The 13,033-nt window shown below is 32.7% G+C and overlaps 2 protein-coding genes across 3 annotated transcripts; one reads left to right on the top strand and one right to left on the bottom strand.

The window, feature by feature from the left end:
• The first annotated feature begins 1,766 nt into the window (after positions 1-1,766).
• On the top strand, positions 1,767-6,201 carry LOC146944790 (heavy metal-associated isoprenylated plant protein 7-like). 2 transcript variants are annotated; one of them, XM_085743130.1, is made up of 5 exons: positions 1,767-1,864; positions 1,989-2,157; positions 2,982-3,184; positions 4,729-4,819; positions 5,553-6,201. In XM_085743130.1, exons 1-5 carry the CDS (start codon positions 1,856-1,858, stop codon positions 5,894-5,896), a joined length of 816 nt encoding a protein of 271 aa, XP_085599256.1. In that variant the 5' UTR covers positions 1,767-1,855; the 3' UTR covers positions 5,897-6,201. The 2 variants fall into 2 exon arrangements, with proteins under 2 accessions (XP_085599256.1, XP_085599257.1); XM_085743131.1 differs by having other exon boundaries at positions 1,992-2,157.
• A 2,992-nt stretch (positions 6,202-9,193) lies between these two features.
• On the bottom strand, positions 9,194-12,751 carry LOC146944791 (SNF1-related protein kinase regulatory subunit beta-2-like). Its single transcript, XM_085743129.1, has 4 exons — positions 12,279-12,751; positions 11,346-11,524; positions 10,752-10,914; positions 9,194-9,727 (listed from the first exon to the last, which is right to left on the bottom strand). Exons 1-4 carry the CDS (start codon positions 12,471-12,473, stop codon positions 9,401-9,403), a joined length of 864 nt encoding a protein of 287 aa, XP_085599255.1. The 5' UTR covers positions 12,474-12,751; the 3' UTR covers positions 9,194-9,400.
• Between the last annotated feature and the right edge of the window lie 282 nt (positions 12,752-13,033).

The raw sequence follows: 13,033 nt of genomic DNA on the forward strand, positions 1-13,033 counted from the left end.
CGATAATAATTCCTTACTCAATTGTTCTAGTTTACAAATTAATCTACCAGAAAATTTTGATATGAGTATTCTGAAAATTGGAGTATTAAATCTCGGAAATGTTTTCCTGGCCAAAATTTTATGTGGGATGAAGTGAAATGATAAATGGGTAAAATTGGCATTTTCAACAATTTGTAGGGGCAAAATATTAAATATAGGGGTATCAGGTATAACTTCCAAGCCTAAAAACTAGGCCTAATGCAGGCTTTAAACATCATAAACTTGGCCCATTATTATGTTGGGTTTAATTCTTTATTTTTTGGATAGAGTTTAATAATTTAAGACAATTGCTTTTGTCACATACACAATTGATCTCTCACACTAGTAAAATACTATTATACTCCCAACATAAGTTAACCGTCGATGGAGATATAATGATCTTTTACTAGTGTTGGAGAGCAATTGGGTATGTAAGAAAAACATTTTTCATATTTTAAAGTGGCCAAAGATTTGAAGTAGGCAAAATGAAAAATCATCCTTCCCACCCCTCAAACTATACATATACCCTCAAACCATTTGAAGTTCCTAATTACCCTTTATCCTTATAAATAAATACTCCCTCTGTTTCAAAATGAGTGTCACTTTAACCAAAAAAAATTGTTTCAAAATGAATGTCGCTTTACATTTCCAATGCAACTTTAATTATTTTCTTCCAACTTTACCCTCTCCAACTTTTCTCTCACACAATTTTTAAATGCAACTTTAAGTTTGTCTTTTTCTTATAAAGTAAGGGCAGTTTAGTAAAAGAGTTATGTCGAATGATTATCTGATTCCATTCCTTAATATGTGTGCAATTGGCTAAAACGACACTCATTTTGAAACAGAGAGAGTAATATTTTGTGTACCGGCAAAGTCAAAATTTCACTTTACCGATACACATTTGTGTTCTCGTAAATTCATAAGCAACATATGTTATAGCATTTCTTAATACTTAGTAGTAGATGGTCAATATGAGTTGATATCGTCTCTAGCGTATCTCAATGAGTATTAAGAGATAGATATAAGAAGATAATAGTGTATTGAACTTTTTGACATTAAAATTTATGTGTTTATTTAAATTCAAATCCACCGACTTGACCATGCAACTGACTATAAACCGTTAGATGAAGAGAAAAAATTTATCTCTCTTGATCTAACATATCACTTCTTGTTACATCTTAAAGCAGATCGGAGAAGATCGACTTTGCAATATTTTATACTCCCTCCGTTTCAAAATGAGTGTCGTTTTAAGGGTTTACACACATATTAAGAAATGCAATGATTAAAAGAAAGAGAATGATTATTTTACCAAATTATCCTTATTAACTATTGGTTAGTTTTAAAAGTAATACTTTGGAAGTAGTGTGCAGAGTATTAATTGGAGGGTACAATTGAAAAGAAAAAGTTATTATTGCATTAGAAACTGAAAGTGACATTCATTTTGAAATAATTTTTTTTGACTAAAACGACACTCATTTTGAAACGGAAGGAGTACTATAGTACCACAATACCACCTATTAAATAATTATAAAAATTCCTAAATATATGTCACCACCGTCTATTCTTGGTACAACATGATGGCAATTAGGAACAAGAGTACTGGTGTCTTTACTACGGCCCAAAATTAGAGGTCATGCTTTGGACATGCTGACTCAGCCATGGTCCTTCCTATGTCTATTCTGCATAAATGGTCCACCTCATATTTTCAAAATCTCCATATTAATTTAATCTCACACTGAGGTTGCTCCATAACTATTAGTACATATAGTTCCAATATTTTGCACTCATCTGTTGCCATCAAAATTTCTCAAGTATAAGCCATTGTTCTATCATAGAAATGGGTGAAGTAAGAGTTATATATATCTTACACAAATTATTGTATTTATTTGTTCTTGTCTAATGTTAAATGAAGCATTTATAGTTGATATTTTCTACTTGGATTTAAATGCTTTTTTTTTTTTGTGTGAAAGGAGAACAAGGAAGAAGGAAAGAAAGAAGAAACCAAAAAGGAGAAGAAGGAAGAAGAGAAAAAGGAGGAAAAGAAAGATGAAGAACAACCTCCAGAAATAGTACTCAAGGTTGATATGCATTGTGAAGCTTGTGCAAGGAAAGTTGCAAAAGCATTGAAAGGATTTGAAGGTATTAATTAATTAATTAATTAATTTTCATCTTCAAATTCTTGTTCTAAGCATGAGACATTTTTCTGACATGAATTTAACCAAGACAATAATCTAATAAATCAAACATGTTTTCTGCTGCAAATGTTTTGAATAGAGTGTACGTTTAGAAATTAGAATTACACAATATTTGACAATTAAAATAACACCAAAATTTTATTAAAGTTTTAAAATGTAATTTTTGTCAAAATCATAATGACACAAATTTAGCGTAAATTTGACAAATCAATTTAATTAGCCAACCATAATGTAGTACATATTACTTTCCTCAAAAAAATAATGTACATATTACTGCCAATTTGTATGATCCATTGTCAGCTAGTACTTTTGTTCTCTTTATATTTCCCTCCTTTTTTCCTTGTTAGAGGGATCTACACAATCCATGATTGCTTTTGAATTTCACATCATACTTGATTAAATAATAATTTGTCAGTATATAAAATTCTAACTTTTAGAGGTAAATTTTATACACGATAGGACAAAAGTTATCATTGCATTTATGTTAAGTAAATATGAATAAAGTTTTGTTAACGAGTGTCTTAAGGATATTATTTAAATATTTTAAATTAAAAAAATATTTATTAAAAATATTAAATACTTCGACTTCTAATACATTAAATATATAAATTTTCATAAAATTTTAATATTTAAGGTATTTAAAAAATGCTCTTATACTACTCATTAGCATTTTTCATAAAAAAATAAAGGTCTAGGTGGGGAAAAGAGTATGGTGAAAACTATTAATTAATAATTTTTGATTTAAATTGAAAATGTTGTGTGTGAAAGGAGTGGAGGAGGTGACCGCAGATAGTAAGGGCAGCAAAGTGGTAGTGAAAGGAAAGGCAGCAGACCCCATAAAGGTGCTCAAAAGACTACAAAAGAAAAGTGGTAAGAAAGTGGAGTTAATTTCACCTTTGCCAAAACCTCAAGAGGAGAAAAAAGAAGAAGAAATTAAAGAAGAACCAAAGCCAGAGGAGAAAAAGGATGAGGTAATTAAATAATTATCATAATTAATTTCCAAAGTGTATATATATTTATAAATATATGTCATGATAATCCTTCTTATCATAACTACTTGTGACATATTGATAGTTTGATATGAGTTTAAATAACATGCAATATCGGTGTAAAATTATTTTACGTTGATATTCATTGAGAGTCTATTATTTTACCACATCGTTTCACTCTTTAAGTAAATTTTGAAATTGTTTGTATGGCGTGGTAAAATAAGGGTTCTCAATTATTGCTTGTCGTAAAATAAATGTACACCGATAGTGCATGTCCTTTTAATGTGTGCAAAATTTAAACATTAAAATTCTTTTGTTTAGTTTTTTACTTTAAAAAAAATGTATAGAGAAATAAAATGCATGCACTAAATGAATCATACACCATTAGATTAATTAGACAACTTCTATTTTGACCCTGTGTTTTGAATCCGTTTGTCAAAGATAAAATATAAGTCGTCCGATTAAGATCAAACGGTTGTGATTGTATAACTTTGTGAGTGTAGGATTACTCTGACACAAACGAATCAAGTTCCAATGAATGGGGGATTGTACAATGCACATGACCAAATAACATGTATGAAATGCATGCTTGTTAAGTGAAAATATGAAATAGTTTTGAATGGATAGAGTTTCCAATTTGCACTAACGTTACCCTTTTGGTAACTTGTTTCTATGGATTGGATGGTAGTATACATCACAAGTACTAGTACAAAGCATGAAAATAACGAAACAAAATCAAGACAATAATGTCCCTACCATAAAGGCACATGTAACGAGGGCAAAGACTGTGACAATTAAGAGAGGCTTTGACCCCACTATCCTTTTGTGCAACTTGACATGCAGCTTGCAGCAAAATGGGGTCACACTCACGGACTCACTATAAATATATAATAAACTATACAGTACATTATACAATATACATTCCACCCTGTAGTGTAATAAAATTGAGAGGTTCATAAATAAATGATAGAACAGTGTGTATATATATGTAATGTGTGTGACATGGTGTCAACATTTGACACGAATTTTCAGAGTTTTTTGAAAAGAAAAACATTATGTGACGTGGGTAAAAGTAAAATATGTGGTGTTGTGCTGTCGATAATTTATTGGATGAGGGTGAGATCAGCAAGGTAAGGTACCTCTATCCCCTTTGCTAATAATAACTGATTTTTATGGTCCATTTTGGAAACCCCACATGCATGGCTCATATCTTTAGTTTGGACCCATTAAATGGTTTGTCACATTTCACACACAAAAAAAATAAAATTAGGACATTAATAATGAATAAATTAAGGTGAAATTAGGTGCATAACTCATCATTAATGTCCTACATAACATGTCTACATAACTCCTTAATTGCATGTTTGGATTGACGATGTCTTTATACCTTTAATAAAACTACGATGCCACAGTGAGTCTATCGCTTATCCAAACGTACATTTTAGTGTATTGCTAATGCATCTATATGACCAAATAATTGATATTTTGGATTCTTATCATATGGTATATTTCAATTATTTTTGCAGCCTCCACCTGTGGTAACAATAGTTCTCAAAATTAGAATGCATTGTGATGCATGTGCTCAAGTTATACAGAAACGTATCCGTAAGATTAAAGGTACAAAGATCCTTTCCTCTTTCAATCTTGTTGCTATTATTGACTGCTTCTGTATACTGTCTCCTTACCACTTGTGGTGCACACAACAAACACATTTGAATAATTGTAAAATAATTGAACTCTTTTCTTGCACACTTTTTTTTTTTTGGTGATTTTACTTTCAATGTTTTTCATGTAACCTTTTGACCAATATAGATCATAATCATATGCTTTCTATATTTTATTTTTATCCTCAATTACAGTATCATAGAGAAAATGGTTCCATGACTAATTTATTTTCAATCAGAAGGTAACTAAAGTTTGACTACGAATTGTTTCATCATCAGAAACTAACCATCCTTTTAGATGAAGCACGTTAACCACTCGCGTCTAGCAAATCCAGATTCACTACTGTAACCACGTACGTAGTTGTACACAATAAATAATCTTGACCATGAGAACATCGACAACTTAGATTACATCTTCGCCAAATCAACCATTAAATAATCTATCTTTGATTTGCATCGGACGGTTGAGATTGATAGCCGTGGCGCTTCAAGCTCATTAACCACTTCTAACTTCATGCATGGTTGCATGCATTCTATATTGAAGTTACAAATATTAATATGATTAACCTATAAATTCTTATCTTTATAATGTTATCGTTATTACATATTCGCCACTAAACTCAATAATTTGATTATTATTGAGCATTTTATGACATGCTAATATGTGTTACTAATAATATATGCAGGAGTTGAATCAGTGGAAACAAATTTGGGAAACGATCAAGCAATAGTAAAAGGAGTGATTGATCCAACGAAGCTTGTTGATGAAGTGTTCAAGAGGACAAAAAAGCAAGCTTCAATTGTGAAAGAGGAAGAAAAGAAGGAAGAAGAGAAGAAAGAAGAAGAGAAAAAGGAAGAGATCAAAGAAGAAGAGAAAAAAGAAAGTGAAGAAGAAAACAAAGGAGAAGAAGATGATAATAAAACTGAAATCAAACGTAGTGAATATTGGCCATCAAAAGACTATGTTGACTATGCTTATGCACCTGAGATTTTCAGTGATGAGAATCCAAATGCTTGTTCTGTTATGTAGACCAGTTATTATAATTTGTACTATCTTTGTATTTTAGTAGCTTATTGGATTAAATTTATTTTCTATGCCATGTAATGTAACATAGTATAGTAGTGAATATTTTAAGAATTTTATCTTTGTATGGCATTCTATGAAGTTGTTGGATGCTTTAGTTGTTGTGTTTATGAGGTTTTAATGTATTTCTCTGCCAAAAGTTGGCAGAATCACTTATGTTGGTGTGTATGTGTTAAAAATGTAGTAGTATTACTGAATTTTGGCCTACAATTTATGTACCTATATAATGTTGAGTGTACTGTTGACAATGATATCAAGTCTTCAATGTTGACATTTAATAAATTTATTGTGAAAATGCCACTTCAACCTAAACTTTAAGTCTTCAAATGAATAATGAAAAAACAAAATTGGTTGATATGCTGACTTAAATTGAAAGAGGTGGTGAACTATTTTTGGACCATTTGCATTTTAGGTTTCTTGACCAAGTACACAAGAAATGAGGTTGAAGGTTGTCCATTATTGTATGATAGGGGTGAGGATGGGGATAAATTGCCATTAACATTGCTAAAGTTACTGAAAAAAATTGCCATCCATATTGGTTTTGATGGAATCAATCAAGGGGACAAAAATACATTTTCAAAATAAAGGGAAGAAATAACGTAAAAAGTAAAAGTCATTTCTTAGGACATTCAGTAAAAACACATTGAAAAACTAGAGATTGTTGGGGAGACCAAAGAAGCGTATGAGAAACAACAAACTACGAGACAGAGAGACGCCACATCTGCACACAAAATCTTAAAAAATTTCGTATATAAAATCAATTCTCTTATATGTTCAAAATTTAGTTGATTTATAATCGTTGTAAGACTTAACCACTCACACTTGAACCTAACCTTTGTAATCATGGTCAAGGATTTCACAATACAAATTGGGAATCTCATCCCAAAACACACCCACGAAACAACCTTTTAACAATGCCTAAATACAATCTTTGTAAACATGGTCAATGGTTTCACAATACAAATTGCACCTAGTACAAAGAGTAGTACTTGAATTCCCTCTCTTACTAAGATTTTGTCTACATGAGACCAGGTTGAGTAATGAGTATGTTAACCCAAGTCTACCCCCTAATATGATGTAGAGTCATAAAACTAAGCTCCAATTTACCCCTATTTTATTGTAGATAGTGTTACAAAATTAAGTAAGGATTATGGACCAGATACTTTTCAATTTTGCATCCGGGCATTTCGTTGGTTGATAATAAGTAATAATGGAACAAAACATGACTTCTATTTCTGATACAATTTTATAAGTCGATTTTGCACCTAAGAGGGTGGAATTTTGAACATAAGGAGATATAGATGTTGAAAACTAGAGTGGAGAAATATTAATTATAATATTATTAGAGCAACGCTATACATCAAGAAAGATTTTATCAGGAAATTGTCCCGAAATTAATGTTAGCCAATAAAATTTCAGCCTGGCTGGAAATCATGGGGTGGTGGGTGTTATGTATTTTCTTTTATGAAACTTTAATAAATAGGATTGAAATCTAAAGGTGATAATTCTGTCATGTCATTCTTGAATTCATCAAGAAAATCCATTCTTGATATCTAGCATTTTCCATATTATTATGCTAGTAATATTAAAAGAATGATATCAAATAACCACGTAATTAACCAAGTAATTGGATTCAGTTGGATCGGGATTCCATAACTTTGGTGTGGGAAATTCATGTGACTTTCGTCTAATGTCATCCACTTGATCAATTGTGTGTACCAAATCATGCCACATGTCCTATTATTTTTAGTTAAAAAAACTAAAAAATGTACTAGTGTATGTGTATCAAATTCAGAACGACTCCCATGGTAGCCTTGGGGAACCTTTGCCATCTAACCTCTTCAAGTTCTTGTCGTCGGCCAGACTCCTGCCAGACCACCTCTACTTTGGGCAACTCTGTTGAACGATTACATACCACAACAGTCGGTATGTGGTCACAACATAGCCAAAAGGCATCAGTGGTTTGAATTGAAAGCAGTGAGCTATACAACGCGACAATGATGGAAGAAGTGAGACACTACGGAGAAGGAAGTTGGACGAAGTTCTGACCATGATGGAAGGTGGATTGAGGTGCGATGATGGCATGATTTTTGTTGAACTGGTTTAGAACATGTAGCATCACTTGATGTGCGAGATTGATCGGACAAACAGATTGGCCGAAAGTCACCACGACTTTCCCGCACTAAAGTCATGGAATATCGATCCAAACTCAAGTGGTTAATGAGCTTTACCTAAAAGCAAATCGTTCGTGAGAACCCGAGTTCGATTGGTGGACCAATTCTTGGCCTGGCCAGGGCAAGCTTATCTCTCGGCCAAACTCTAAGACCCCATTCTCCTAGGAAGAATATTTTATTTGATAGACTTACCTCAGTTAACTATGTATATGATTGTTGTTTAAAAAAAAAAAAAACCTATCCCAAAAGACATCAAATGAAAATCTGAAAGGAAGAATATTTTATTAGATGATAGACAAGATTAGTTGAAAGTTGCAAATTATTAGAGTTACTTTTGACTTACCTCACTTAAAATATGATTTATCTATTAGTGATGAATTAGAGTTGACCCTAACATGTACACCGTGAGTTGCATAACATACTTATAAGCAAATCACCATATATGTGATGGTATTGTTACTTCTAGTATTTTTTACACCAATGTATGTAAAATATATCATAATTTAACAATGTATATGATTGTTGTGAAAAGAAAAAGAAAAAAAAACTATTGATATGGTAGTTACAATTTTAAAGGTTTTGCAGAAAAGAATCAAACATAGTAGTGCTGCAGAATCTTTATCCCAAAAGGAATAAGATTCAAGAAATCTCTGAAATAAAGGGACGTTTAAGATATATAGCAAAAAGGTGACATGTAAAAGGATGCAGCAATTTGAAAAGGCAAAAGAATCAAACATTGTATGCAGCAACTCCGAAAGAATCATGCATAGTAGTGCTGCAGAATCAGATGAGCACTTTATTCTTTGAAAAGCTGGGGTGAACTGTTTTAGTGAGGGGGCAAAATAAGAAACAGAAACACATAACAAAAGCATATAGTTGGTGTGTCAATTGTATAATGCAATAGAGGTACGTAATTAGATATATTGAGAATAACTAGGCACATAATTAATATAAGTTTTATTAACTGAACTAAATTTTTTAGAGATTTGTGTAGAGATTTGGTGTGGAGTTTGCCATCGATCGCAAAACATGTGATGATAAAAATTTCCTAGAGAACACAGTCATCAAATTATATAAAAATTTCTAACTGAAATTGCATAAAGAATGACCACCAAGCCATTGCATTGTATGTATCATAATCTTGAGTTTCATGTAATGATCCTTCTGTAGCTTACAGTATCTCTCAAAAGATTGTACTGCAGAAAGCTATATTAACATAATGCAAGGGCTTTAAAAGGCTACCCTGCCCCAAGTCTATGGTTCATTTCATATATGTTTACCTCTGCAAAGACTTGTACATCACCACAGTGACATACTTGGCTACAAAACGATGAGTCGAACCGAGTGCAACCACAGAAGGGCTACTCTTTCCTTTCTGCATATAGAGATGATTGAGCACTACATGCTGTGGTCTGGATACAAGAGGTTGGAATTCCATATTTGCGGAAGGAACATTAAGAAGAGTCGCTTGCATGAATGGAGGAACCAATGGCGGTTCCTTTGCATAATCTTCAGAGCTTAGGTGTAAGTTGTTGTAGCTAGAGTCTGGTGATTTAGGAGGTTCGAAGCTAGAAATACTTCCAAGGTCTTCGGGAACAGAATCCTGCATAACAATGAGGTACAACATGTGTTAGACTCAACAACTTAAACGCTTACTCAATATGTTTTTATCATATGAGAATTTATGTATAAGTTGTTTGTGCAATAAAAGAGTAAACAAAGACAAACTCTGCATAAGTTGAGAATAGCTTATTAAAATAAGCTATTTGGTGCAGCTTGTGAAAATAAGATGAAAAGAACTTATAATATGGACATAACAAGTTGAGAATAGTTTATTAAAATGAGCTACTTGGGAGAGCTTGTGAAAATAAGATGAAAATAAATTATGATATGGACATACCCTAAGCTATTTTTATAAACCCTTGCAAACATTCATAAAAGTCCTTATATGATACATAAGATCAAATAAAATACGCTCCTCCAAGTTCCAAATACGGCCTTATAAGATATGCTAGTAAATCAATCTACCATCATTCTCCTTCCCCCATGTTTAGGAATTTCAGGTTTTACTGATCACCGCACATTTTTACTAGAGTGCCACTACAGGGGAAATAAATGACCCCAAGAAATTGATAGACTAATCTATAACAACCATTACAAAAAGCAAATTCATGTCACCAAGGACGATCATCCAAAAATCAAAGGAGATTTACAGATTTACTTAGCCAGAAATCAAAGCTGGTGAGTTTAGAATTTAGATCACATGTGTTGGAAATGAAGTTCTTGCAAGAAGAAAAGAGAAATTTGGCCAAAGAGCGTGATATAAAGAAGAAAATAAGGGAAAGACACCCCAAGTAGAAAACTGAGAGGGAGGAGTATATTAGACAAAAAACAAGTTTGACGTTAAAAAGGATTTGATGCCCTGAGCGAGGCACAAGTGAAATCAACACAAAGTTTCTAAGATAACAAGTTTCTTGAACTCCCTCATTGTGCTGTAAAACCAATACTCATGAAAATTATTTAGCTGTTGAAAGCATCATCCTTTTTTTAACTTTGAAAAACATTATCAGATCACTATGACTCTTTTGATCACATGAAACACACTAAATATGTCAACAAAATAGTACCTGCAAGTCAAGAATGTTGTAAGTATTGGCAGCATCATCTCGAGCCCAAGGCAAGTCAGGTGCGTACCTCCACTGTCCATCCACGATAAATCTAAACTGATAAACACCAGACGGCAGCACCTTCATTATAGTGAAGTCCTTTCCTGATCTCTGCAAAGGCATCCTGATGGACAAGGAATATCAGAATCTAAGCAACAACTATAGCAATCCTTGAAGACAAATAAAGAAGATATTAACAATGCATTTGGCTTGTTTTTTTGTTTCCACTTCCACTTGAGACATTTTTTACTTATAATTACAACAATCTCACATTTTCAGTTTGCGTTCTTTACAATCCACAATAGTAGTGAAAACAACATTAGTAATAGCAGCTATGGCGGCAGTATAGCGCTATAGCATAGTAGAATATGGACAGATCGCTATTGTTCTGCGATACACTATTTAGGACAAAATACCGTCATATAGCACTATTGCATAATGGAATTTGAACAGACCGCAATTTTCTGCGATCCGCTGACAACTCTGCATTTTTGGAATTACCAGTGACAACATATCAGTAGTGAATGAACTTGCTTAGCACTAAATTTTACGAACCTTGTTTTCCAATTATCCCATGATCCCTCCACAGCAACTTCTTTACCATCATAACTCCAAGTAATCATCGTCGGAATTCCAATTTCACTGAACATATCATCATACCCTGAATTAGTTTGCATCAAAGAAGGGATTGGAACCTGCATCTCATCAGGTCTTTGTAGTGGAACCACTGGAGCCTAAAAACAGTGAAAATGGAATGATTGACAACTGATGATAAATAAGAATCCACAAAAGCATTGCATAAAAAAAGGCGAAAGCCAATAACATATATCCAAAACAACAAAACCAAGTCTCATTCAGTACTCTTCAGTGTCCACCACCAACTTGTGGAAGGGAAAAAAGGGGTAGGAAAGTTGATTCTCGATAGCGACAACAATCTAGAATCAAGAATATGGTTCCCTTAAAGTAATCCCAATATCATATGCTATTTTTGTGTCCCAATCACAACAACAACACTCAATTCAGTTCCAATACATGATGATTGATGAAAAAATATTATAAACCCTGAATCTGATCCAGTTACCAAAAACCACCAAGTGAAAACCATGAAACTGTAAACTAATGTATGAACAAAATCACAAAATGGGGTGTCAAAAAAACAAAACACTAGGTTTAGGACTTTGCATCAAACAACTAAAGAAAAATAATACATGCATAATCTAAATACACTGATTCAGTATTCATCTTCCAAAACAAATGCAGCATAACCTCAAATTACAAAGACATGTCAAAAAACTAGACATAATCATAAATAACATCAAATAAAAAACAAAACCTAAGGTACTGAATCAGACACACCCATTTATAAAAAAACAAACTTTATGAGTTTTCACAAACTAAATTAAACAAAAAATTAAAAAAGAAAAAAAACCCTTTTGAGGAAAATTAGGGAAAAGGTTAAAGAGATAAAAAAAAAGGAGAGATTTTTACTTGAGGAGTGAACATTAAAGGAGATTGAGTTGTTCTAGGGCTAGCAGGTGGAGAATGACCCATTAACTCAACAGGTGAAGGATTTTCAACAACCCCATCAGGTGCAGACATGGAATCACTGACTTCTGATGATGTTGATGAAGCTGATGATAGTGTTCCGTTGAAATCTTCTTCTCTTCCATTCACATTTCCCATTTTTTGTTGTGTAGAAAGAAGTGAAGAAAAAGGGTTTTGGAAGAAGGGTTTGGAAGAATGATGTGAGTAATCTTCTACTCTACTTGTTGTTGTTGTTCCTTTTTCTTCATTTTCTTCCAATTGGGAGCTTCAACGTGCTTTGTGTGTTTATTGTGTGCGTGTGTGTTGCACTTTTTTCTCTTGTTTTCTTCCTCACACTCTCTCTCCTCCTATTCTTAGAGTGAGAGAGGGAGGTCTATAGTGTTATCAATTTCTCCTAGGGTGTTGCTAACTTATATCCAAAGGCACAATATAAAAAACTAAATGTAGAAATTTAATATTTGAAATTGTGCATTCATAATCTCAAAAATTTAAAAACTTATTTTTTCAATGCAACATTTATTTTTTAATTCTATTTTTAGATCTTTATCTTGTATCCTTAGGACACAAGTTAGCGTTTTTCTAAGTACTACATTAAAGATATGATGATATATATCTCTTTTAGGGTGAAGGTTAACATGGGAAGGATGAATCTTTTCCCACCATGGGAAAGGTGATCTTTTTACCATTGATATATTAGT

This window comes from Medicago sativa, chromosome 2 (genome assembly GCF_051527215.1).
Source record: "Medicago sativa cultivar Bolivia chromosome 2, Bolivia_mono, whole genome shotgun sequence".
Classification (NCBI taxonomy): Eukaryota; Viridiplantae; Streptophyta; class Magnoliopsida; order Fabales; family Fabaceae; genus Medicago; species Medicago sativa.

What these genes read in the sequence shown, in the direction of transcription:
- LOC146944790 (XM_085743130.1), top strand. An exon ending in CAGAGGAGAAAAAGGATGAG is followed by an intron (nt 3,185 to 4,728) that starts GTAATTAAATAA and finishes TTATTTTTGCAG; the next exon opens with CCTCCACCTGTGGTAACAAT. An exon ending in ACGTATCCGTAAGATTAAAG is followed by an intron (nt 4,820 to 5,552) that starts GTACAAAGATCC and finishes TAATATATGCAG; the next exon opens with GAGTTGAATCAGTGGAAACA.
- LOC146944791 (XM_085743129.1), bottom strand. Translation starts at nt 12,473, where the DNA reads ATGGGAAATGTGAATGGAAGAGAAGAAGATTTCAACGGAACACTATCA. An exon ending in CTTTAATGTTCACTCCTCAA is followed by an intron (nt 11,525 to 12,278) that starts GTAAAAATCTCT and finishes CACTGTTTTTAG; the next exon opens with GCTCCAGTGGTTCCACTACA. An exon ending in TGGGATAATTGGAAAACAAG is followed by an intron (nt 10,915 to 11,345) that starts GTTCGTAAAATT and finishes CTTGTCCATCAG; the next exon opens with GATGCCTTTGCAGAGATCAG.